Source organism: Meles meles, chromosome 15, assembly GCF_922984935.1.
Source record: "Meles meles chromosome 15, mMelMel3.1 paternal haplotype, whole genome shotgun sequence".
Taxonomy (NCBI): Eukaryota; Metazoa; Chordata; class Mammalia; order Carnivora; family Mustelidae; genus Meles; species Meles meles.
The window spans coordinates 68,513,402-68,541,320 of NC_060080.1; the positions used below are offsets into that span (position 1 = coordinate 68,513,402).

The window sequence follows — 27,919 nt, forward strand, 5'->3', positions numbered from 1 at the left end:
TGCTTAGGGTATCAAGTAGGATTGACGTTCCTTATGCTAAGCAAAGGATTCTTTCGTAGTCTGCAACTCACCCTAACTTTCTGGTGCGTCTATGCAGAGGACTACAATACCCACAATCCTTTCCTGGGATTTGTGACTTGAGGTTGGAACTGTCCGCTTTTGAGCGGGTACAGGGAGAAGCGCCTCGTCTGTAGTCGCTGCCGATACAGTCTAGATACCGGGAAGAGATACACGGGCACCGCGTTTGGCACGTAGGAAGACATTTTGTTCTTGGAAAACTGGGTTTCTGCCAATTTAACAGCAGCCAGAGGAGCGCAAGCTGTGAATGGCGTATTTGGCTTTATACTTAAAAAACGGAAACAAAACGAAACCAAAAAACTTCTTCCTGTCTTCCTTTCACATAAAGCAGAAAGTTTACCACAGAACTTTTACGTCTGTGAAAGAGCTATTGTTTCAACATTTAAATTTTACGCGCAAAACGACCTTATTCATCTTCAGTATTCTCAGCTGCTCACTCAGAACAGGGTAAGCACAGGTTCTTGCCTCATGCACAGGCTTTAGAAGGGATGTGTGGAACTTAAAATTGCATACAGAATTTGAGGTCTGTGTGCATTCTTCTGGGGGAGTAGCTTTATAGCTTTCATGAGTTTCTCCAACAGGTCAAGGTTCTAAAAAATGTTAAGATCTGCTGCTTAAAACTACTGCTCCAAAATATTTTTTTTAGTAAACTCACTTGGACCAACACGGCTGTGTTTCTGAGTGTAAAAAGAGAAGCTTTAGCAAATTCTTGTTCTCTCTTGAGGACTTATTTCTATTTCATAGTCTTTAGCTACATGAAAGAATTAGAACACCCAGATTCGAAGAGTATTATTTGAACTCTTAAGAAATCAGCAGGAAACTGCTGCAAAAACAAAACAAAACAAAACAAAAACCCAAAACTTAGCTTAAGAATCACCAGGTCCTTTCATTTATTACTCAAGTTTAAGTTTCACATCGCCTGGAATGGTTGGTTTCTACCAACTCTGAACTTCCTCGAAAAATTTCAAATATACGGAAAGAATTTTAAAAAAGTGTAGTCATCACTCATATACTCTCCACTTGGATCCAATAACTGACATTTTGCCAGTTTATTTTTTTCTCTACATATACTTTTTAATCTAAAACATGTTAAGTAAGTTGCATGTGTTAATTTTCCCTGCTAAATACTTAAAGAATAAGGACTTTCTCCTAGTAACCACAATGCCATTATCACATCTAAGAAAATTAACAAAACTGCATCACCAAATATATGTTACATATTCAAATTTCCTTAATTGTCTCACAATTGCTTTTTGTAGCTGATACTCTGATACTTTTTTCACCATCCAGGATCCATTTAAGGTTTGTACATCACATTTGGTTGTTTGACCTTGTACTCATTTAGTCTAGACCATGTGAGGGCTTTTATTAAAAAGACATCTTGTATACAATTTATGCGTATTAACTAGTTGGACAATTTATGCGTATTAACTAGTTGGTATTAAGGGATGAGGGGACTGATTGTGCTGTGATAGTGCATTTCTTTTGGCTTCTCCTTCATTTAAGAGGTTCAAAGATATTACCCAGTTCTGATTTTTTTTTTCAGGTTATTGCCTGTTAATCTAGATCTGTTAACATTATTTATAACTGTGAGAAAAACCAGTAAATTTGGAAAGGGATTCCTACTTGTTTTTCCTCGAATGCTCTTTTTTAATGTCTTTGGAGGGGTGTTCTTATGTGTGTGTTTGTGTTTTTCCTACATAGAAACAGTTCTTGTATTAGATGAATATGTCATAAATTTGCCGTATATGTGTGGTCTTTTCTTTTTTGTGAAACTTGGATATAATGGCTTTAGCTAGGAGTTAGCATCTTTCAGTAAAGTGTAGCCTAGCATTCAAGGTTCTCCACAGTTTGGCATTCAGCTACCTCTGTAAGCTCCTTTTTCTCCTGTTCTTTGTTTAGCTAATCCTCCTTCAAAAGTGAACTAATTGTTTCCCTTATTCACTGGCCCTAACTCATCCTTGCTTGTTCATTTACATAATGTTTGTTGTGTTTCTCCTTCTGCCTAGGAATGCCCTTCTCCTTTTTTTCTCATTGTCAGATCCTCCCCGTACTTTAGGAGCCAGCTCCCATTCCTCACAAATTTAAGTAGTTTCTCCCTTCTTTGACTACCCCTGAACTTCTCTTGGAGTATTTTCTTTTTGTTTTGAATAACATGTGTTTATCATTTCTCTGAGTCTGGGTCATCTTTATATCCACCACATTACTGGTGGCTAGTTGGTGCACAGTAAATAACCGTCAACTGCATAATTAAATGTGTAATAAAAATATTCACTTTCCTAGTAAGGGACCAGTTGATCCAATCAGACTAATCCATAGTGTACTGTTAGCTGTTTGGCGCACTGGAGAATCTACTTTGCAGTTACAGCTTTCTATTTAAAATGTGACCATGGATAGGGTGCCTGGGTGGCTCAGTGGGTTAAGCCGCTGCCTTCGGCTCAGGTCATGATCTCAGGATCCTGGGATCGAGTCCCGCATCGGGCTCTCTGCTCGGCGGAGAGCCTGCTTCCCTTCCTCTCTCTCTGCCTGCCTCTTGTGATTTCTCTCTGTCAAATAAATAAATAAAATCTTTAAAAAAAAAAATGTGACCATGGATAAATTTAAGTTTCCTATAGGAAATTCTATGTACTTTCTTTTAACCTCTCCTTTTAAAGATTTTACTTATTTATTTGACAGAGAAAGAGCAAACACAACCGGGGGGGGGCGGGTAGCAGAGGGACTGGGAGAAGCAGGCTCCCCAAGGAGCAGGGAGCCTGACTTGGGGCTTGATCCCAGGACCCATGATTCCTGGGATCATGACATGAGCCAAAGGCAGACGTCCAACCGACTGAGCCACCCAGGCACCCCTTAACTTCTTTTAAACCTTCATTTTCTGGAAAAAGTATTTAGAATGTGGTTCTAGAAAGTTTTCACCTGTATTAGATTAGACATGTTGGCATTTCCTGAACCACCTCCTAAAATCATTAGAAAAAATCCGGAGGACTGGGCTAGGAGTGCTACTGTGAGGGATTGCCTCTTGGGAGGTAACTCTTCCCCTGAGAATCCTGAATCTTAGCATCCTAGTGTAATTAACAAGAAACTCTCTTTGTGAGAATCATATACTGAGAGCTATACTGGGAGAACATAGAATGAACTTTAGAGGAAGAGGATGAGGAAGAGGCACTAATGCTGTCAAGAATTTTCTAGGCTGGTATAGGAAAGCTAGACTCATCTTTTTAGGATGCTCTTGTTCATCTCAGTATATTCAATATATTCCATCAGTGGGACTGTTTCATCAAGGAGAGAGAACATGAATGGTAGCCTCTTTTGGAAAGGACCAGAAAAAAACCTACAATTTTTACTTATCTTTGTTTTTTCCTTTTGTTCATTCCTTTTCTAGCTTTTTTGGGTCTAGCTTTTTCCTGGAGAGGACTGCAAATAAATTCTTGAGGCTGAGTATTGCTGTTAGTTAAATGGCCATCTCTATGTAATAGAGTTCACATTTGGGATTAACCAGAGGTGTTTAGCTCCTTCATCTACAGAGTTCCAGTGAAGGCATTTTGGCAGGTATGAACAGGAGCCGAAGCTTGCAGGAAGGAGCTACTCAGACATTTGCAGAAGTGGAATGATAGAACATTTGAAACTCTCTTGATATCTTTAATAAGAGCATTCCAAGGAATCCCAATTCCCCAGAGACACTTCATGGTTTAGGCTCTAGAAGAGGCTGTGTCTTGACAGGTTGCTTTCTCCACCTCAGGATTTTCCGCAGCACTCTTGTGACAGATGCAGGACAGGCCTGCTTTGATCTGCTAATCTCTAGGAGTGCAGTGTTGTTTTATTGTCTATAGTGTTTTCTTTCTGCCTTGTTTTGTAGACTGGTCAAAAGAATGGATTTTACAGAGGCTTACTCTGACACGTGCTCCACCGTTGGACTTGCTGCCAGGGAAGGCAATGCTAAAGTCTTAAGAAAACTTCTCAAAAAGGGACGTAGCGTTGATGTTGCTGATAACAGGGGATGGATGCCAATTCACGAAGCAGCTTATCACAACTCTGTAGAATGTTTACGGCTGTTAATTCATGCAGGTAAAGTAAATTCAAGGTATGGGAGGCTGGGCCTACAAGCTGGATTAATAAAACAAAAAAATGGTAATATATGATTTATTAACGGTAGTGTTTGTTTTCTTTTTCTTTGACCATAAAAGAACTGCCTGTGCATTATTAAGAATGGTAAGATTGCCTGCCTTGGGTTATAGAAGTATGGTGTTTCAGCTGGACATCTATAAATGTTGTCCTTCATACGTAACTTGCTGTGCCTGGCCCATTTTTACTGTCTGAGCTCTTTTAATTAAGCATTTTGTTGTTGCTAGTCATGTTTATTCCTTCTTCCTTTTCCAAACAGAAGGAGCAATGTTACTGGAATTGAGGGTGTGCGTGCTTTGGTTGAATTAGTCTTTTTTTTTTTTTTTTTTAAATACTTTTCAGTTTTGTTAATTTCAGGACTCTTTCCAATTACTTTTTTTTTTTTTTTTTTTTAAATCTGAGGTCACATTAGAGAATAGGATAGACAAAGTCCCTGCCTTTATGGTTTTTAAATTCCTATCAGGGGAGACAGACAATACCTAAACATTTAAACCAGATAATTTCAAAATGTAAAAGTATTTTGGGGAGAATAAAAGGGTAATGGGACAGAGAGTAGCCATGTGCTATTGTGCATCTCTTTCCAATTCTGTCTTCAGTTGACTTCATGCTTGTAACCTGAGATCAGTCAAGTGGGAATATTACATGGCAGAAGTCAATCGGTACTATAAACCAAAGCTGTAAATTTGAGCTTTTTTCCCCTTTCTGAGAGCCAGTGATATATTTGTCAGCTCACTACTGAGAAAAGGACTCAGTAAAAGAGACTAAATGAGATTGTGACAGGAGATGGTGAGTGGGGGTGATGGGGATAATGGTGAGTGAGAATTGCTTTTTAACAGTCCTTGTACTAGGTACTTGATTTACGTTATTTAATATGTACCAAGGCTCAGAGAAGTTGACTTGTCCAAAGATTACGTAATAAGCTAGAACCCATTTCTCTCTGATTCTAAAGCCCACTTTTTTTCACTATAGCATGCTTCCAACCTTTAATCAAAGTAAACATTTTTAGCATCTAGGTAATTTAACTGAGATTGAATGTAACACTCTGTTCTAAACAGTCAGTGAAGCATTTGCATTTCTTCGATCATGGGAATTCTGATTCTTCCCTGTGTACTTGTCATCACAGGTATAGCTACTCAAAATTTAGACTTCTGGTGCCATATTTCATCAGAATTACTAACTCCTGGCTTCATGGGTGGGAAAGAAAATAATTTTTCCATTTTTGCAGGCATTGATTTTTATTTGTTTTAAGGAATGAGGGATGGCAAGGCTAAATTCCCCCAGTCATAATACAGGGGAGGTTCATTATGACTGCTAGGCCCATGTTCTAGAGTCTGTTATAGTTGACTCTTAAGAGGTAGTAGAGGGGCGCCTGGGTGGCTCAGTGGGTTAAAGCCTCTGCCTTCGGCTCAGGTCATGATCCTGGAGTCCTGGGATCGAGCCCCACATCGGGCTCTCTGCTCCTCGGGGAGCCTCCTTCCTCCTCTCTCTCTCTGCCTGCCTCTCTGCCTACGTGTATCTCTGTCTGTCAAATAAATAAATAAAATCTTTAAAAAAAAAAAAAGAGGTAGTAGAAAAATAGACTTTATGCCTAAAATTTTAAAAACTTGATATGTGTTTTCAGAATTTGAAGTTAATTCTGTAGCTTGAGTTCCCAGACTAGTGATAAATAAAGGCATGAATTTAAATACTCTTTTCTAGTCAAAAAGGTCAATCCCAATGTTTTTTCTCCCCACACCAGGGTAGTAGTGTTTATGTTACAGTTTTTTCTATAGCTGCAGAATAAACATAGGCATGCTTTTGACTAAATGTGTTTGAATTGGTTGTTCAAGTCATCTGTGTTTTCTGTTAGAAATTTTAAGGGTGACTTTCATTTTTAATGATTGTTCTCATTATGCTTGATGTTTTAGGAGGATAAGATACCCACATGTAGTTAACTATCGTGAATAGTTGATATAAATGGTCAAATAAAATATTCTCACTGTATTTTTATTAGAGTTCACTGTTAGGAAACAAACTTTGGATAAATCTGATTCATCTAAGGGGCTCCTGGGTGGCTCAGTGGTTTAAAGCCTCTGCCTTCGGCTCGGGTCATGATCTCAGGGTCCTGAGATCGAGCCCCAAATCGGGCTCTCTGCTCAACAGGGAGCCTGCTTCCCCCCTCTCTCTGCCAGCTACTCTGCCTACTTGTGATCTCTCCCTCTCTCTGTCAAGTAAATAAATAAAATGTTAAAAAAAAAATCTGATTCACCTGTAAGTTTATATACCAGGATTAGGAAGTAGGGTGTGTAGAGAACAGGAAGCAGCTATAGGACTTGTTTTAGGTGGTGACATTTTTGGTCTCAGTCTTCTGTGAGCTTGGTTTTTCTTTGTAGTTAGAACTAGTGCCCAAAATTCTGTCAGATCTGATTATTGATTAGCTAGGAGAAAACTGCAATGAGGCAGAAAGGCTGTATAGCCTATTGGTCACTTTAAAAATTGTTTTATATGTTCTTATGGCCCATCCCCCACTTTGTAAATTAACTAAAGTCCATAGTTTATTCAGATCCCCTGCCTTTATTTTAATTATTTTATTTTATTTTTTAAATTAACGTATGATGTATTATTTGTTTCAGGGGTACAGATCTGTGAATCATCAGTCTTACACAATTCACAGTGCTCACCATAGAATTAATTTATTTTTTTAAAGATTTTATTTATTTATTTGTCAGAGAGAGAGAGCGTGCACAGCAGGGAGAACAGCAAGCAGAGGGAGAAGCAGGTTCTCCGCTGAGCAAGTAGCCTCATGTGGGACTTGATCCCAAGAACCTGGGATCATGACCTGAGCCAAAAGCAGATGCTTAACCAACTGAGTCACCCAGGAGTCCCTAGATCCCTTGCCTCTTAAAAAAGATAACAATTTAAACTTACCTGGATGGTTCAAGTTTAGGAACATTGAGCAGTGAGGAACGGTAGCTGCTTACTTTGTAAAAGGTCTAGCTAGCGTATGCTATGTGTGAGGATGTGTTTTATTTTTTGTTACGTTTTATTTGCCACCGCGTAGTACATCATTAGTTTTTGATGTGGTGTTCAGCGATTCATTAGTTGTGTGTAACACCCAATGCTTATCACAATATGGGCCCTCCATAATACCCATCACCCGGCTACCCCATGCCCCCAACCCCTTCCTTCTGAAACCCTGTTTCCTGGAGTCCAAGTCTCTCATGGTTTGTCTCCCTCTCTTATTTCTTCCCCTTCACATTCAATTTTCCTTCCCTTCCCCAGTGGTCTTCTGTGCTGCTCTTTATGTTCCACATATGAGTGAAACCATATGATAAATGTCTTTCTCTGCCTGACTTACTTCACTCAGCATAATCCCCTCCAGTTTCAGCCATGTCGATGTGAATGGTGGGTATTCATCCGTTCTGATAGTTGACTAATATTCCGTTGTATATATGTTCCACATCTTCTTTATCCATTCTTTATCCATCTGTTGAAGGGCATCTTGGGTCCTTGTGAAGATGTATTTTATTATATATATTTTTAAAGATTTTATTTATTTATTTGACATAGAAAGAGAGAGAGAGAGATCACAAGCAAGGGAAGAGGCAGAAGCAGGTTTCCTGCTGAGCAGGGAGCCTGATGTGTGGCTTGATCCCAGGACCCTGGGACCACAACCTGAGCCAAAGGCAGACGCCCGACCAGCTGAGCCAAAGGCAGACACCCCACCAGCTGAGCCACCCAGGTGCCCCTGAGGATGTATCTTAAAATAATGATGAAATACAGGGGTTTTTAGTCTTGAGGAGTAAAGTAAGGTCTCTTTTGCTTATTGCTGACAGTAGCATCTTTTATATCTGTACCAGTTAACTTGGTATTATGGGTTAATCTTAAAAGTTTCCAAAGCAAGTATGACATTTCTGTTATTCTTTATACTTGCTATACACTGTGTTTTATTTAATTCATAATTCTCTTATCTTTTATAGCTCTGCTGGTGTACATAAGAGTGTCTTTTATTATATAATTTCTATTTTCTTGAACTTCATTTAATATTAGTGAACTGTCAGAGATTCATAAAACATACCTTTTATTAGTGTGCTAAAGTTATGAAAGTGCTCAGGCCTACACAAAAAGAATGGAAGCATTTCAGATATTTAGAAAGGTTGTGCTTTACTGTCTCTTCAGTTTAGATCCAGAATCGAGCCCAAGGATCATATATGGTCTTCTCATTCACATTGGAGAAGAGCATTCAGTTGTGGTATGGATTACTTAGAAATTTAATACGCATGTATTTTTTTTCACTTTAACTTTCTATTTGAAGTATTTAATATAAATAACAAATTTAATCTATTTAAATTTAAATTATTTAAATTTATTTAAATTAACAAATTTAAATCTATTTAATATAAATAACAAATTTGCTTGTCTTCTTTCCAGTACTGGAAGTTTATGTGATCGGTACTGAAATTTTGTGCATTTTTTCATCTTGGAGGACAATAATGATCTTCAGTGGCCATTAATCATGCCATTCAATATTAAACCACTTACTAATTAAAGGTCACTTAAAATCTTGTGATTAACTGTAGCATATCCACCAATAAATATTTTTATTTGGCAAATATATGAACTAATTTGTAGCACTTTTCATTAATTCCTGTTAGAAAAATATTATGCTGTCATAGTAGGCATGATAACAGATGCTGAAGATCATTAGGTAAATACCAGTGTAGCAGTGATGAAGAGCTGTGTTCAGATGGACCTAGATTCTGCTAACTCTGCCACTTTATTGGTGTGGTCTTGGACAGGTCTTTTAACTTCTTGGTGGCCCTGTCTCATCTATAAGATTAGAAATATTCCAATATTCCAAGGGCGCCTGGGTGGCTCAGTCTTTTAAGTGTCTGCTTTTGGCTTAGGTCATGATTCCAGGGTCCTGGGATCTAGCCTCATGTTGGGCTCCCTGCTCAGTGGGCAGTCTGCTTCTCCTGCCCTGCCCCACCCGCCACTCCTATTCTCTCTCTCTCAAATAAGTGAAATCTTCAGAAAAAAAATTCCAACATTCCAGCTCAGGCCAGAAGCTGTGGGCCATCTTTAATTGCTTCGTTTTTCTTATATCCCTCACCCAATCAGTAAATCTTTATGTGTGTATGTGTGCGTGTATCTGTGTGTGAATACGTGTACATATATTCACATCATTTCTCACTACCTCAGAACCACTGAGACCTGGACTGAGCCACATATGTCTTGGCTTACATTGCTGTAATAGCATCCTAACAAATCTGTTTCTGCTCTTGCTTCTTCCCTGCCTGCCACCGTCTAGTCTTAGTCTATCAAAACGTTTTACAATATGTCAGACTAATGTCCTTCTCTTCTGCTGAGAACTCTGCAATTACTGAGAACTCTGCAATAGCTCCTCATTTCATTCTGAGTTAAAGAACTGTTGTATGGTGTTTCATAGTGTATATGTAATGTATTTGATCATTCTCCTGTTGATAGGCATCTTGTTTCCTGAAATTTTGCTATTATAAGTCATGCTTCAGTTAACATCCTTACAACTTTGTCCACATGGGTGTGTATTTCTATAGGATAGAGTTTGAGAAGTGATGTTACTGGCACAAAAAATATACAGGGGTGCCTGGGTGATTCAGTGGGTTCAGTGTCTGACTCTTGGTTTTGGCTCAGATCTTGATCTCGCAGTTGTGGGATTGAGCCCCAAGTTGGGCTCTGGGCTCATTGCAGAGTCTGCTTCAGATTCTCTCCCTCTCACACGCTCTCTCAAATAAATAAATAAAATCTTTAAAAAAGAGAAATATGCAAAGTTAAGATATTGATAGATGCTGCTAAATTATTTATAATATTAATCAGAACATTTCAGTAAGTAATGAAAAATGATTCAAACTAGCTTGCACAAAGACGTATGAGCACCAGGTGTTGTGTAGAAGTATTGAATCACTAAATTGTACACCTGAAACTGATACTACAGTGTATGTTAACTAACTGGAATTTAAATAAAAATTTAAAAGAAAAACTTAAAAAAAAAAAAAAGGGGGGGAGTCCCTGGGTGGCTCAGTTGGTTAAGTGCCTTTGGCTTAGGTCATGATCCCAGTCTCCTGGAATCGAGTCTCACATCAGGCTCTCTGCTGAGCAGGGAGCCTGTTCTCCCTCTGCTCCCCACCCCGCCACCCTGCTTGTGCACTCTCTCACTTTCTCTCTCTCTTATTTATTTTTTAAATAAAAATCTTTAAAAAAAAGGGGAGGGGAAAGAGTGGTAGGTCCCTTTAGGCGTTGCTGGATGCTCTTATTAAAACGATGTCAACAGGATTCAGGGTCTTACTTTCTCTTATTTCTGCATTTCTCTTGTGTTCATTATGTCCTCCTTGTAGCCTTTCTCTTTGGAGACAACCTTTTCTTAGAATTCCTAAATAAAGCATAATGAGATGATGCACATTGTGCAACGTATGTGACAACGTAAGCTACCTGAAATGGACAGTCATCAGTCTTTGTGATTGGCACAAAGCGTTTAGTCATCATCAAATTGTGGCCCAGGGGGGCGCCTGGGTGGCTCAGTGGGTTAAAGCCTCTGCCTTCGGCTCCGGTCATGATCCCAGGGTCCTGGGATCGAGCCCCACATTGGGCTCTCTGCTCAGTAGGGAGCCTGCTTCCTCCTCTCTCTGCCTGCCTCTCTGCCTACTTGTGATCTCTCTCTGTCAAATAAATAAATAATATCTTTAAAAAAAAAAATTGTGGCCCAGGTGTTGAGGTTCTGATCTTAATACTTAACCTGTGTTAACCTCTACTTAAATATTTAAACTCTACTTAAAACCATGTGCTTTTGCTTTCCTTCTTAGGGCTTTGCAGAAAAATAAAGTCTGTTATCTTTCACTGAAACAAGTAAGCAAGTTTACTATTTATAAGTAAAAGGACACTTTGGGTTAGGAAACATAAGGTTGTGGTATCATTGCCAGAATGTTAAAGTCAACTCTTGTCATTGCCGTACAGGCATCAGATAGCTGGAATTGGTCCAGCAGACACGGCCCCAATCGTGAAAGTGCAGCCACGGAAGAACTTGCAGGTTGTTATAAAAGAACTGAAGTGCCCGTTATGGGTTTGTTCACTGTGAAGTCTTTAATGCCTTTATGTTTAAAATTTTAATAAGTAGAATAGAAGCAGAAACTACTTTGCCTTCCAGTGAGAAGTAAGTAGAGGTTAAGGCATTAAGAACTGAGTATAATGAGCTATTTCCCCAAGAATCCTTTTAAGGAAAGGAAGACAAAGAGAGGTGGTTGGTAGTGCAGTCCAAGATAAGATATATAAGATAGATATTAATCAGAACATTTCAGTAAGTAATGAAAATGATTCAAGATAGATAAGATCCCTTTGGTCCCCTCATACCAGTTAAGGAGGGCAGTTTATTATTGGAATTTCCAAAATCAATTTATATTGGGTCCTGACGGTTTTTTTAAAATGATATTTTGGAGAGGCAACTGGGGGCAGAGGCGGTTAAGCATCCGACTTTTGGTTTCAGCTAGGGTCCTGATCTCAGGGTTGTGGGATCAAGCCCTGCATTGGGCTCCATGCTCAGTGTAGAGTCTGCTTAAGGTTCTTTCCTTCTGTCCCTCCCCCATGTGTACACACTTGCGCGCGCTCTCTCTCTCAAGTAAATAAATCTTTAAAATGACGTTTTGGGGAAAATGATGTTTTGGAGACTTTCGCAAATTTCTAACAACTGTGACAGTACATAACTATTCTAATTCTGTTGAATCCCATTGAGGGTTTAGGCCAGATGTTTTGTTTTGTTTTCCTGTTAAGGAACCTGTACTTCAGAGAGTTTGAATAATTTGCCCAAAGGGTAATCCAAAAGAGAATTGGTGGAGCCAGGATTGCAGCTCAAATCTTCTAACTCCAAATCTACTGTGTTTCCCAGATCATTTTACTTTTCTGGTCCAGTGGTTTTAGAGTTAGCTATTTAAATGTATCTATTTTTTCTATAGGTAAAATCTTTAAGATCTCAATTTAGTAGTTAACTGACTTCACTATTTTTCCTCCTGAGTGAGAAGTGCCTTTTCTTTATTTCATAGTTAATTGCACAGGTGTTTTTATTTCCCTTTCCTAAGATGGGTGTGTGTACAGATCACTAAGGGTGGCCATCACATAGGTGGGAATTTAGCTCCCTTCCTTGAGGGGGGAATATCTACATAAATTATATGGAAGTTTTCTGGCATTTAGAATATCTCCTCTCTCCCATTTATTCAATCACTTATATATGCCAGGACTCATATGTATTAACTTTATATGTTGGGTTCTAATTGAATATGATTTTGTTTAGTTTGTTGCTCAGATTGTTCTATCTTTTGTCATTAAGTACCCTTTCAGATTGGCTCTTGTGTTTCTTTGATGGGCCCCCATGTATTTATTGTTTTTTATTTATTTATTTATTTATTTATTTATTTTTAAAAGATTTTATTTATTTATTTGACAGAGAGAAATCACAAGAGAGGCAGGCAGAGAGAGAGGAAGGGAAGCAGGCTCTCCGCTGAGCAGAGAGCCCGATGTGGGACTCGATCCCAGGACCCTGAGATCATGACCTGAGCTGAAGGCAGCAGCTTAACCCACTGAGCCACCCAGGCGCCCTGTTTTTTTTTTTTTGTTTTGTTTTTTTGTTGTTGTTGTTGTTTTTTTAAATTTTATTTATTTATTTGACAGACAGAGATTTCAAGTAGGCAGAGAGGCAGGCAGAGAGAGAGGGAGAGAGAGGAGGAAGCAGGCTCCCTGCTGAGCAGAGAACCCGATGTGGGGCTCGATCCCAGGATCCTGGGATCATGACCTGAGCCGAAGGCAGAGGCTTGAACCCACTGAGCCACCCAGGCGCCCTGTTTTTTTTTTTAAAGCTTTTGTTTATTTGGGAGAGAGAGCGAGAGAGCAAGAACAGCGGGAGAGGCGGTGGGAGAGGGAGAAGCAGGCTCCTCGCTGAGCAGGGAGCCCTATGCGGAGGTTGTACCCTGGACTCTGGGATCATGACCTGAGCCAAAGGCAGATGCTTAACCGACAGGGCTGCCCAGGCGCCCTTAGATAAATATATTAAAACTGAAATTTTAAAGCCCCAAGCAGCTCTATGATAAAACATGTTTTATTTTTTTAAACACTTCTTTTTCTTGCTGAACTTGGAAGATGCACCAGGCCCATTTTGTATATTCTTTGTGCCACCCCTGGAATCAGCCTTTTTCTTAAGAGCCTTGTTTCCTTTGAGAATGGTTCTCAAACTTAAGATCTGGGCACTGAGTATGCTTAAGGCTACTGGCATGTCTTTACTTTTAAGCCCCTTTAGCAGACAGAGCTAGGAAATAAATTTATTATGACCTGCATGTATATGCATATTTATAAGTATCTCTGTATCTATCCATCTGTATCTGTATTTTTTTAATAAATATTTTTTATTTATTTGACAGAGAAATCACAACTAGGCAGAGAGGCAGGCAGAGAGAGAGGAGGAAGCAGGCTCCCTGTGGAGCAGAGAGCCCGATGTGGGGCCCCAGGACCCTGAGATCATGACCTGAGCCGAAGGCAGAGGCCTTAACCCATTGAGCCACCCAGGTGCCCCCCATCTGTATCTGTATTAAAGCTAAATACAAGTTCATTGACATCTGGATTCTGATCCAGTACCATATGGTTCATTCTAGCTTTCTTCCTTTACTTCTCTGTAACCTCCCTTCCCAAAAGTGAGACCATCTCTGTCTACCATACATTCATTTGCTTATTCTATCTTATTGTACATAGATAGTGGTTTCAGAATTGTTAATCTTTTTCCCTGTGAAAAACAACTTTATCAACTGGACTACACTGTGTATGTACAATTCCTTTTGTCTTTAGCCTTACAGTTTCTAGTCATGATGAAACCATTTTCTAATGGGTCATCCATTTGTAATCCAGTTAGATGCTTTTGTCACAGTCCTGTTCCATCCTGAGATTTTTGAATGGCTAGGATTGAGCCTTACCTCTTTTTCTCCTTTCTCAGTGGAAGAGAACATCCTTCTTTTCCAAAGGAAGGTTCTTCAGCATCTGACACATTAGCCCTAGGTTGGCTACCTTTTAGCCATCATCTCTTCTCTTTTTGCTTCTGCTGACTCTTCCTCCTCCTCTCCCTCGGGCACCCTCCTCTTCCCTTGTGTCAATGCCACTTCGTTTTGCTTATTCTAACTGTAAGATCTGGTTTAGTATATCGGGTAAGTCCAGTCTCCTCTCGGTACTTGCTTTCTTTATTTTTCTAACTTTGTTATTCTGACCTGCCCACTCCTACCCCTATTAACTTTAGTCACTTTACCAAGTATAAAACAAACCAACCAGAGAACTGCCAGCTCTTTTGGCATTTTGATTAGAATTGTAATAAATTTATTAATTATTTTGGGAAGAATGAGCCTCTTTATAATATTGAGATTTCCCATTTGGAGCTGTCTGTATTTCTATATATATCTGTATGTTCCTGGTTTTTGTCTTAACCTTTTTTTTGAATATCTGAATAAAGTTCAGTTTCTGACTAATCTGGAAACACAGTTTTTGTGATATGAACTACCCTCATGTTATTAGTTGAGTACAAGGGAGTAATGCTTGAGATGAGACCATTTCTCTCATAGAAGCTTAGAACTAAAAAAATTTATCAGTTTTTCAGTAAATCTTGTTTAAGCAAATATATGGTGCTACATCCTCTTCAGACCTTGCTTTTGTGTTACCTTTCAACTTCTGCTACTCCCCTTCCCTTACCCATCAAAAACTAGAGAATAGAAAATGAGTTTATGGGCAGATTCTGTATGTTAAGAATACCAGAGAGCTTTTACACCAAGACCCCTGTAGAACTTTCTAAAAAATTTTCTAAACTCAGACCTCCCATTTATAATTGTATTTTAATATTGCATTACATTCTTCTTGGCATCTTTGCTTTTTAATCACAAGAAATAGCAGCAATATCTTCCAGTTGACTTTTTTTTTTTTTAATTTTTACATAGATTTGTCTGAAAACTACATTAAGACAAAGACTTTTGAGGGCTTCTGTGCATTACATCTTGCTGCAAGTCAAGGACATTGGAAGATTGTACAGATTCTTTTAGAAGCTGGGGCAGATCCTAATGCAACTACTTTAGAGGAAACCACACCACTGTTTTTAGGTGAAGTATGCTATTTTCAGTTTAGATGTAATTTTTTATTTTTTATGAATTTTTTTTGTTAAAGAAACTAAACTTAATTTTCCCTCAAGCTGTTGTACTACAGTGTTTTCCTTTACAAATATTATATTGCCACTTCTTTGATTCTGAAACTGAAAAGGTATCCCTGTTGTTTCTCACCCTTTGGTAATAACATCTGGAAATATTTTCAAACATTTGTTTAAAGTTGTAGAATCTGTTCTGAATTTTAGTCATCATCATTGTTCTCAGTATTGTTCTGAAGACTGGATAGCTTAAATTGTAGCAATAGTTGTAAGGTTACTTGTAAATGTTTTATTTGCTTTTGCTTTTTCTTTGTATTAAGAAATTGAGGTTTTATGGAAGAAATCACCAGCTAATTCTTTAATGCCAGTTAATTTGTTGCCTGTATAGACTACTGTGACTTCTTCAATTATGGACTGTTTTTAATTCATTAAGGACTAAAGGTCAAATTCTAAAGGGCACAGTTCTACTACCTGTTTTCTTTTTCTTCTCTCCCTCTCGTTGATCCTGTTTGTCTTTAGGGACATTGTGGCCCATAAAATTTAGTAGAACATGAAAAATTAGGAGAATAAAATATTTGTGTAGAATCAGTGTATCTGATCTGCAATTTTGGTCCTACCATTTGTAATTTGTATGTACATTTATTTGCTATAGTTTGGTTTCCTTGCTTGTAAAATGAGAGTATAGTACCTACATAGTTTTTATTGGACTGAGAATAAAATGAGGTGCCTATGAAAGTACGTTATTTCTTTTGAGCATAATGTGTACTTAAAATTTATGTATAGTAAAAGTCATTCTTTTTAGTATATAGTTCTGTGAGTTTTGATGTGTGCATAAAATTGTGTAATAACAGTAATAGTCAAGGCACAGAACAGTCCCATCACCTCCCACCCCTCAGATTCCATGATGCTGCCTATTTTATTTCATGCTTCCTATTTTTAATCAACCTCCCCCAAAACTTTACTCCTAACAACCTCTAATTTGTTTTCCTCCCTGTATTTTGCTTTTTTGCAGAATATCATAAATATATATAGCATAATACAACATGTAACCTTTGAGGCTGACTTCTTTCATATAGCATAATGCTTTAGGGATTCATAATGTGGTTGTGTTATCAAGAATTCATTCCTTTTTGTTGCTAAGTAGAATTCCATTATATAAATGTACTACAGTTTATCCATTTACCAGTTGATAGACGTTTGAATTGTTTTTAGTATTTGGTGATTGTGAGTAAATTGCTACAAACATTTGCATGTAGGATTTGTTTGAATTGTAAGTTTTAATTTCTCTTGGATTAATACCTAGGATTGTTGGGTCATGTGGTAAGTGTATGTTTAAATTTGGAAAACAATTCAGAAGTTTCTTACAAAGTGACTATACAGCTTGCATCCCTCCCTCCAGTAATGTTCGATAGCTTCAGTTGTCCCACATGCTCACCAGTAGTTACCACTGACAAATTTTTCTTCTTTGCTTTCAGTGACATTGTGGTTTTAGTTTGTACTTTTCCTGGTTGCTAATGATACTGAACATCTTTTTATGTGATTATTTGCCATCTTTCCTTTTTGTCACCCATTACTTTTGTATTTAGACATTTTATTTTGAAATAGTTTGACTTTTGGAAATGTTCTGACAGTACAAAGGACTCATACTTTCCCCCCAGATCTTGTTTTTTCGCTGTGTTCACTTTATGATTTTATTTCTTTCTCTGTATTTATCCGTGTATTTTTTCTGAACCCTTTGAGATTAAATTATAGACATAATGCTTCTTTACCTATAAATACTGTAGTATGCATTTCCTAAAAGCAATGAAATTGTCTTATATGACTGCCATATGATGATCAAAATCAGGAAGTTAATTGATACAGATTTGTTATTTAATCTATAGCTCTTATTCAGTTTTGTCAGTTGTTCCACTAATGTCCTTTATAACAGCAACAAAATTTATTAGCTCAGGATCCAGTCTACGATCATTTGTTAAATTTAGTTGTTACGTCTCTTTAGCCTCCTATAATTAGGAACAGATTTTCACTCTTCATCTTTTCTGATTTTAACCTTTTTTTTAGTTTAACATTTTTTAATAGTTCAGATCATTTATTTTGTAGAATGTTTTTCAGTTTGGCTTTGTCTGATGTGTTTTCTTGATAAAATTCTGGTTATGCATTTCTGGCAGGAATATCAAAGAAATGAAATGGTATCTTAGTACATCTTATCAGGAAGAATATGACCCATTACTGGTGATGTTAATTTATAAAAGTATTTTGAATAGGTAAAATGTATAATTATGAAGATGTTTAATGGAAGCCTTTCTGTAATATGGTTCATGTTTCCTTGAAGGAAGATTGCTTTTTTAGCTAAGGTTTTTGGTTTTTGGTTTTTACATGTGCATGTAACCCACTTTGGATATTGTGTACACAAGTACATGGTAAGATTTCATGTGGCCTAGCCATGTACAGTCTCTGTTTGGGTTGCTGTCTTTAAGAAATCTACCATATACAGGAATGAACATAATTAATTAGGTCCTATAAAAGAGATAAAAATAAAGTGTTCAAGATATTAAAAGAAGGCAATATTATTCCCCTAGACATATGCATAGTAACTGTATTAATAGTAACTAAAACACTTATTGAGCAGAGTGCGTACCAAACCCTATGTCAGGTGTTTTACATGAATTTACTATGTCATAATTTTCACGATGATTCTGAGATATGCACTATTATTTCTGCTTTCATAGATGAAGAAGGTATAAAAACACTGTATTTAGGATCAGAAGAGCTATATTTGAGTCTTGACCTTGCTGTTGTCTGCAATTGGTTAGAAGAGCACTTATGGAATTGATTTGATGAGCTATTAATAGAATTAATAGATGTTCTTTGACAAAAAGGTTCCTGATCAACCTGTGTTTGGGAAGTAATGTGTACTGTATTGTGTTCCCCAATGTAGAAAAACAAAAAACATTAGCTTTGTAGCTCAATGTGTCCATCCAGAGAGAAGTGTCTTCTGCCCTCTTAGCCCATTTTCGTGTCTTCATAGCTCTTCTTACTGTATTGTATTGTATTTATCTCCTTTTTTGTTAATTGACTGTCTTCTCTACTAGAAAGAACGCTCCATGAGAGCAGGCATTTTTTTTTTTTTTTTTTTTTTTTTTTTTTGAGAGCAGGCATTTTATTTCTCTTGTTCACTGTTGTAAACCTCCAAACCCAGGTAAGTGCCTGGTGGATGGTGGCTTTTAGTAAATAAATTGTTCGGTGAACGGAAGTATCTCTCAGACCTGTTATAAAACAACACTTGGGTTTTTTTTTTTTTTTTAAGATTTTATTTATTTATTTGACAGAGATCAGAAGTAGGCAGAAAGGCAGGCAGAGAAGAGGAGGAAGCAGGCTCCCCGCTGAGCAGAGAGCCCCATGCGGGGCTCGATCCCAGGACCCTGAGATCATGACCTGAGCCAAAGGCAGAGGCTTTAACCCACTGAGGCACTCAGGCGCCCCAAAACAACACTTGTTTTAACTTTAGTGGCATTTTGAAATGTATTTGACCATAATATTCTTTTTCTTTGTGGAACACTTAGAAAAATCTCAAAGAACATTAACATTGCATGGAACGATATAAGAAATGTTAGTTTGGTAATTTAGTTTACAGTTTCAAAATATAATAGTCCTGTTTATGAAATTCAGTATTGTGCTTACTTATGTAAGTATTTAGAGAAAATCAGAGATGCAGTTTTAGTGACTTCTATTTTAGTATATCGTTAACTTGTAATTTTTTATGTTACTGAAAGAACAGTTGCTAAGGTAATTCAAACCAGTGAATAACTTTTTAAATCACTTATTTTTAGTAACAGGATTTATTTAGTTTCTTTGGCAGCAAACTGACTATCCTAATTATGTTTTATATTGGTTAATACAAAAAATAATTTGACTCAAGCAAGGAGGTTAACCTCAAGAAGATGTAGTACTTTTATGTGCTCAAGTACAGTATCAATTGTATTAAGTCCTGGTTTGGAAGTAGAGTATTTCTTTAAAAAGAGAAAGTATACCTTTAGCTTTTACAAGAACACAAGGTCAAGGGATGGACCTATGACTATTCAGTTAGGTGATCTGCACACCAGCGTCTGCTTGCCCTGTAAATAATATGACACACTTTAGCAGTCTGCTTTGCTTTCCTGTATCTACCTCTTTTAAATAACCATAGTGATCCATGTTTCAATCTATAATGAAAGAGATTTGTTTATTGAAACAAATCTCGGACACCTCAAGATTTCCAACAAACTACAAATGATAATGTCTTGATGAGCAGAGTGGCTGGACCAGCTGAACTTAAAGCCTATCTGGTGTAGCTTCTTTCCCGATCTTTTGAGTTCTCTTCCAAAACTGTTCTTTGCTAAAACTTTTAAGTATTGAAGTATGTTTTCCTCTCCCTCAAGGGAAGCTATATTCCCATGCATGTTGTAGTACCTGTCCTGGTGGCCCAGTTTACCACCTAGACTCTTGCTGGAGGCTGTAAAAATAAACCTGGAGGGTTAAGGGATAGAAAATGAATATAAAACTATGGAAACTTGGTAGGTGACTTAGAAAAGTCATTGACATCAGTAATGTTTGAATATGATTGAAGTGAAAGTATATGCAGAGAGAAAATATACTACACCGCCATTTATAGTGGGAACATATTTTCTACACAGAACTTGTCAAGATTTTTATTTTTTAATTTAATTTTTTTTTTTTTTTTAATTAAGCTGCATGCCCAGCATGGAGCCCAGTGCAGGGCTCCCTCTCACAACCCTGAGATCAAGGCCTGAGCTGAGATCAAGAATTGGATTCTTAACCGACTGAGCCATGTAGGTGCCCCTCATCAAGATTTTTATAAAAATGAGTTCTAAAGGAGACTTTTCAGTTCGATAGCAGTAAGAATCAAAACAAGAGAACCTTGCAAGAAGGGAAATTCAGGAAACTTCTTTTCTTTCCACATGAAAATTGTCCTTGAACATCTTTTTGTTAACGTGCAGTTTAAAGTTTATATTTTATCAAAGAGTCTGTCCCCTTGTTTCTTTTCTTTACCCTTGCCTTTTCTCCCCACTCCCTTTTCTTGCCTCATAAATGCATGCATAGTAAATAGTCTAAGGATAGATTCGTCAAATTGCTTTGAAAATAGAATATCCAAATTTATAAATATAGTAGATTCTAAGTAAAAACCCAACTAATTTTATAGACTTATGTTTTCCTTTTATTTTGCTATATGTAAAACAACACTGATAAATTGGAGTCTCGAATCTAACTCAGTGTGACTTCATAGAATTTTTGTGGGAACTGCACAGCATGCAGTTTTGACTTTTGATTGATTATTTTCCATTTTTTGTTCTTCTGTGTCTCTGCTTATCCTGTGTAACCTTCAATGTTAAGCATAACAGGAATGCTTAATAAGAACAAAGTAGTTTATAAAGTGTTATGTAAGGCTGCCTATTTCAGTAGTTAACTGTGAAATGTGTCATACCTGAGGTCCTGTGGCATATCCTTTAATTCTGACTCCACTGCTATATTCCAGGGTTGAACAAACCACAGCATGTTTCACTTTTCACTAGTAATTTCACAAGTTGGTGATCACTGATAGGGCTAATTTTTGAGATGCTAGTAATTTTGAGGTTTCAAATTCTTATATTTAATATGTATTCTATAAAGTAAACTTTATCTTTGGAGTTATTTTTAGATTTTTCAACAGAGATTAATTATCATCTTCAGGGATTGTAATGTGAGCATTTTTACTTGAGGGCATGTTCTTGAAAATCAAGTTTGATTTTTCCCAGATCAAAGTATGGTATTCACTAAAAAGTTAGTTATGTCATATTTGCAGGTTAGTTGGTAACATCTATCCTGTTCTGGCGTCTTAATTCCTTCATTTAATTTTATTCTTACTTCTGTGGTTAAATAGCTTAGAAGTTTGTCACCAGTAACTTTACCATGGCTTTGCCAGCTTTGCTTGGCTAACTAAATTCTTCCTTTATAGAGTCCTCTAAAAGGACCTATGGAAATAATGTTCCCTGAGATTTGCATGTGCATAATTGAATAGTGATTTTGTATTTGGACAGCAGTTTGATTAAGTGTATAATCTTTGGGTCACCTCTCTTTAGGAAGTTTTTTTAATAGCAATCTATTATGTTTTAGAGTTAATGTTGAAGGACAGCCTGATTTTCTTTTCTTTTTTTTGTGATGGTATTTTTGCGTGTCTGTTTTGGATCATTTTTTTCCCCTGAGACATGTTGTACCGTTTCAGTAGATTTATTTATCTATCTGTCTTTCTATCTCCACACCCAATTTGGACATCAAATTGGACATCAATTGGACATCCACACACAACTTGGACATCAAGAGTCACATGCTCTTCTGACTGAGCCAGCCAGGTGCTCCTTCAATATATAGATTTGGTTTTTCTTTATTTTATTATTGTAGTAAAGCTTTTTGAAATTATATCTTTAAATATTTGTCTCTTCGGTGATTATGAGGCCTTCTTGGGCTCCAGTTATTCATATGTTGGATATCCTGTTTTTTATATTTTTTTCTCTCCAATCCCCTCTTAAATTTTTTATACTTTCTTTTTTCTTTTTTTTTTTTTAAATCCTCTGTGTTCGTTTTCAGAAATATCTATTCTCTGTAGTGGTTTTTCCCAGTTTCAACAGGATTTTTATGATGTTTCATTTTTCTGGGTCTTTCTTAAATTACTTATGTTACATAATTTCCTATCATCTTAGAAGTCTTTTACCTGAGCTCCTGTATCCTAGTGTTATGCCTTTTTTCCTTAACTTTTTTTTTTTTTTTTACAGCAAAGTTTTAGCTACAAGTTTCATTTGACTTTGTGGCAGTATTTTTGTGGTAAGAGGAGGTTTTTTGGTTTTGGTTTTTGTTTTGTCTACTAATAGTTTTTCTTGACATTTTCTCCCCCCCTCCCCTTTTTTTGTAACTATATACGGATTTGTGCTTGTTCCTATGTGATAACTCATCTGGAAATGTAAGTTTTTGCATGGTCATTTATTTTTAGGAGACTTTTAAGAGAAAGGAGCTAGATCCACATTCCAGACTCGCTAGGGTTTTGGTTGTTGAGTTCATTTAGCTATTTTACCCGTCACTGGGCACAGGCAGCAGCTGTGGGGTTTTTGTCATGTATCTTCTCTTCTATGGAAGTGACAACAGACTACTGTTGCAAGTGTAGTTTCGTTGTGTGATTCCTTGTTAGACCCTGTTTGTGTGACTTTCAGATTTCAGCTGGGTCCACGTTGTTCTGTTGATGGCCCATGAATCCTATCCCTCTGCAGGGAATTTATCTTTCATAACTCAGAGCAAGCCTCTCACCTTTGAGGAGTTTACTTTGCTAGCTCTTTCTGAGGTGTACAGCTGAGCCATCTCTCCCCTTCCTCCTTTAAGTACTCAGGATTGACCTCATTTCTTTAGGAAGCTCTTATACCTATTTTTGGTCTGGAGTTTTAGCTGGATCCCAGTTTTGCTAAAAATCGAGAGTTTGTTTTTATTTCTAATTTTCTTTGCTGATTTTACATTAATTGCTTTTGGATGCTTTCTAAGAAGAGTAAGGGAGAAATGCTTACTTTATGCCCCAGTAATAAAATTGAAAGTCCATAATAATTTTTAAAGTTGAACAAATATTCTTGATTTCAGTATTTTGCAATAATGTAATATTCTAGTATAGACCTAGATGGGCTCCCCCTCAACCACAACCCTACCCATACAGTGCTATCTCTGTTCTCTTTAGATACTATAGAGCAGTACTACAGAAAATGTCAGTTTGTTGATACAAGGTGCTTGAGCCAGAATGTAAATCAGTGAGTGCACTGCTTCTTTTGCTAGAGAAGTCTCATTTTAAGAAAAATGCCAGCGGAACTAAACTGTGTGCTTAGGGACATAATTGAATTATATTCTGGTCAAATCTTACTTTGTTGAGGACTGGGGACAGTTTGCAGATTGACAGCCAGTTTATGAACAATATTGGGTTTCACTGATGTATGTTATGGATGTGTGGCTGTCAAAGGATCATTGCATACATAGTTAATGTAGTTGTCTCTTCATAATTGTTGTTACCATTGTCCAATTAATTGTATATGATCTTCATTGGTTAGTGTGCTAAGTAGAAATAACAGAGGTGTTGCTTCTGTATAAATAAGAGTCCTTGGGATGAAGGACAGTTTGCTGCATACTTTTTCTCTGACTGGGACTCTTCAGTGTAATGATTTGTTTCTCTGAGCCATAACATGGAGATCATACTTACAGAGGTAGTTTTCCTATAAGGAGAATACTGTTATATGAATGTTTCAAAAATGTGAGTTGGATAATTACAGAAAGTGGTAGAATTCAGTGTTATAGCTCAAGAAGATATAAGTTTAGGGGTATGCTGTCTGAATTAAATGTTTGTCTTGATTCTGTTGCTGAAGAGAGATATGGGAAAATAATATGTAATAAGATGGTAAAATTTCAGGGTTTTGTCTAAGACTTTCTTGTGATTGAAAAATGTCTTATCTTAGATATGGTCTCCAATGTCTAACTGGCCGTCAGAATTCTGTCTTTCTGGGGGTTCCTGGGTGGCTCAGTCAGTTAAGTGTCTGACTCTTGATTTTGGTTCAGGTTGTGATCTCGGGGTTGTGGAATCAAGCCTCAGGTCAGGCTCTTCATTGGTGTGGAGCCTGCTTGGGATTCTCTCTTTTCCTCTGCCCTTTGCCACGCTGCCTTTAAAAAAAAGAATTCTCTCTTTTTATCAGAAACCATGAGACATGTCAGTGGCAACATGTAGATTGGGGTATTGATCACAACTTTTTTGTTAATATTCCTAATGTAATGGACTTTGCCCATGAGCCCGTGGTTTTTCCCATTAGTATACATCTTTAAGCTTTAGTCATTGGGTAGACATGAGGTATTTGATTAAAAAAATTATATATATATATATATATGTATATATATATAATGAAGTTACACTTTTTCTAAATTTTTCTAAATGTATAGAAACATTTCTAAATGTCAGTACAACACTCTATTTCAAACTAAACGTTCATGGCCAAGAGACAGTATGGAACTCTATCCAAATATACAGAAAAAATGGTTTGAAATGATGTCTTTATCCTTGGCATAAAGTCTTACTTTATAACCATTCTGAGTATAAACTTTAATTATGAGATACATAACTGTGGGCAGTACTACTTAGCCAGTGACATTCTTTCTTTTTTTTTTTTTAAAGATTTTATTTATTTATTTGACAGACAGAGATCACAAGTAGGCAGAGAGGCAGGCGGAGAGAGGGGGGAAAGCAGACTCCCTACTGAGCAGAGAGCCTGATGTGAGGTTAGATCCCAGGACCTTGAGATCATGACCTAAGCCGAAGGCAGAGGCTTTAACCCACCGAGCCACCCAGGCACCCCAGCCAGTAACATTCTTGAAATACTTCTACATCCTTCCCAGTCATGTTACCAAAGTGAATTATTTCAAGAATGTGTTTAGTAGTTTTCTATAGTTCAAATGTGTTCAAAATGTGCTCAGTAGTTTTCTATAGTTACTGATTGTAACTAATATTTGCTGTCATTGGAGTTAGTATAGTATTTTATTAATTTTGCTATCGGGTATAGATAAAGCCTTGGAAAAACAAAAGCTCTGAAGTCATATCGAATAAATTAGCCAAAAAAAAAAAAAAAAAAGAGAGAGAGAAATCCCTTGTCATTGCAGTCTAATTCTTTTCTAGTACCACCAGATGTCAGTGTAACCACAGGACCGGAGAAATACTGTAGTAGATAAATGGCTTATGAATGTTTTAAATGTATAAAAAAAAGTTTTTTGCATATTAGTATACAACAAAAATATTATTTTGTTGTTGAATTATACAGAAAAATGAAGTGCATAACGGTGAATAGAGTACATGTAGAACTTAAAAACCATAGATACAGTTAAAATTTCATACATAAATCAAATGTACTAATAGAATACATAGGTGATCTCTGACATTCTCAGAAATTACCATCCTGATGCTGTAAGAAGAGGAGATGGATAGCCTGTGGTTGAATTGTCCACGTTAGCCTCACTAACTGTGATGATTACTGTCAGAATTGGAGCTTTAAAATGAAAGTATAATTCTAGCTTATAGATGTAAAATTCAGCTCACCGCGATTTGTATTTGGTATAGAACTTGTCTACAGTAGTTCCCCAGAATACATAGTCACGTTAGGCATTTTCCCAAAAGAACATTCAGTAGGATGATTACATTTTTAAAAGTTCCTCTTTTAAAAATATATTCTTTAATGGATGTTGCATTATATGATGATCATTATTTACTATTCTTAGTTAGAACTTACTATTCCTAGTTAGAGTTATTACTTACATTTATGTGTAGGTTTGCTGTATTTGTCCCAAATGAGAATCCTACATTGAGCTCATGCCTTCATGAAGTCTTTATCTGGGGCTTTGGACTGCACTTAATGTGCTCCTGCCTGAACTAAATTTTGATTTTGGCTAGAAGTTTTATATGGGTCAAAGACCTTTTTCAGTTCCTTGATTTCTTCTTTTTAAAAAATATTTTGTTACTCAGGATGCTTTCCCAGATTACTTCTTTTTCCTTTAACTTAGGAAATGGAGGAACTTGTTTCTTCAGCAGTATAAACTGTCTCCATAGAAATTATTGAAAGTGTCATTCTTGTTTAATTAGACTTTTGCTCTTATAGGCTTCTCCAGCACTATAATATAGCCTCTTGTGGGAGGCCCTTCCTTCAGAGCTTCTGGTTTTTCTTTTCACTGTCTCAGCTGGAGTCTTAGACAATGCTTAGAGAGATACCTGTTTAGATTGAAGGGAGGAAAGCCCTTCTCCCATTCCTGTGTGCTCCAGACATTTTGAGCTCTGCTTTCCAAAGTGGAGTGTTTTGTTCATTCTTTTTTTTTTTTTTTTAAATTTTTTTTTTTAGGAAATTTTCAGAGATAGCATTTCTTTCTTTTTTTTTTTAAGATTTTATTTATTTGACAGAGATCACAAGTAGGCAGAGAAACAGGCAGATTGACAGCCAGTGTATATGTCCTACATATACACTGTCCAGGCATTGAGAGAGGAGGAAACAGGCTCCCTGCTGAGCAGAGGGCCCATGAGGGGCTCGATCCCAGGACCCTGAGATCATGACCTGAGCCAAGGCCTAGAGGCTTTAACCCACTGAGACACCCACGTGCCCTTTCTTTTTTTTTTTTTTTAAAGATTTTATTTATTTACTTGACAGAGATCACAAGTAGGTAGAGAGGCAGGCAGAGAGAGATGGGGAAGCAGGCTCCCTGCTGAGCAGAGAGCCGGATGCAGGGCTGATCACAGGATCATGACCCAAGGCAGAGGCTTTAAACCCTTAAGCCACCCAGGCGCCCCTGTTTTGCTCATTCTTATTCTTGAGCTCTGGTCTCTGTTGAGTGCTGGTGTAATACCAGATCATTATGATTCTGCTTTCTTTTTCTTGTTGGGAACCGCAGTACTTCTGCAGGTTTTGGAATTATTCATTTCCTTTCTGGCCTTAACTCTTAACTCCAAGCCATAGGAGCCACAACTGGTGGTCTGGTCCCCTGTCCCCATTGCCAGGCATGCTTATATCTCAGACAGATGTGCCAGCTATTCTAGATTAAACTCCAATTCAGTTAAATTCTAAACTCTAGACCAATGCTGTCCCACAGAACTTGGAAATGTCCTACATATACACTGTCCAGTATGATAATTACTAGCTATATATGGTTCTTTTTTTTTTTTTTAAAGATTTTATTTTATTTATTTGACAGAGAGAGATCACAAGTAGATAGAGAGGCAGGCAGAGAGAGAGAGAGAGGGAAGCAGGCTCCCCGCTGAGTAGAGAGCCCGATGTGGGACTCGATCCCAGGACCCCGAGATCATGACCTGAGCCGAAGGCAGCGGCATAACCCACTGAGCCACCCAGGCGCCCCCTATATATGGTTCTTAAGCACTACAAATGTGGCTAGTTTGATTGAGGTACTCAAATTTTAATACATTAATTTTAATTAATTTAAATATTTAAATTTTCTTTTATTTTAAATCCAGTATATTTAACACACAGTGTTATATTGGTTTCATGTGTACAGTATAGTGATTCAACACTTCTTTACATGACTTAGTGCTCATCTTGATAAGTGTATTCTTAATCCCCATCACCTGTTTCACCCACTCCCCCACCCATCTTCCCCCTGGTAACCATTAGTTTGTTCTCTATAGTTGAGAGTCTGTTTCTTGGTTTGTTTTTCTTTATTTTTCTTTGTTCATTTGTTTTGTTTCTTAAATTCCACATATGAGTGATATCATATGGTATTTGTCTTTCCCTACTGACTTATTTTGCTTAGCATTATACTCTCTAGATTCATCCATGTTGTTACAAATGGCAGGATTTCATTCCTTTTTATGGCTGAGTAATATTTGATTATATGTATGTCTATACCACATCTTTATGCATTCATGTATTGATGGACATTTTAGGTTGCTTCCATAATTTGGCTATTATAAATAATGCTGTAATAAACATAGGGGTGCATGCATCTTTTTGAATTATTGTT

General features: G+C 37.1%; 1 protein-coding gene across 6 annotated transcripts in view; it reads left to right on the forward strand.

Annotated features, from left to right (window-relative positions):
• ASB3 (ankyrin repeat and SOCS box containing 3) overlaps nucleotides 1-27,919 on the forward strand; it is a 107,274-nt gene that overhangs the window by 23,871 nt on the left and 55,484 nt on the right. For 4 of the 6 annotated variants that reach the window (XM_045978721.1, XM_045978722.1, XM_045978723.1 and 1 more), the window contains 2 exons: nucleotides 3,932-4,140; nucleotides 15,165-15,323. In XM_045978721.1, coding sequence (XP_045834677.1) covers nucleotides 3,945-4,140; nucleotides 15,165-15,323 — 355 coding nt within the window. In that variant the 5' untranslated portion in view covers nucleotides 3,932-3,944. Of the gene's footprint in view, nucleotides 1-141; nucleotides 526-3,931; nucleotides 4,141-15,164; nucleotides 15,324-27,919 lie in introns of those variants that run through there. The other 2 variants (XM_045978718.1, XM_045978719.1) reach the window with 2 other exon arrangements.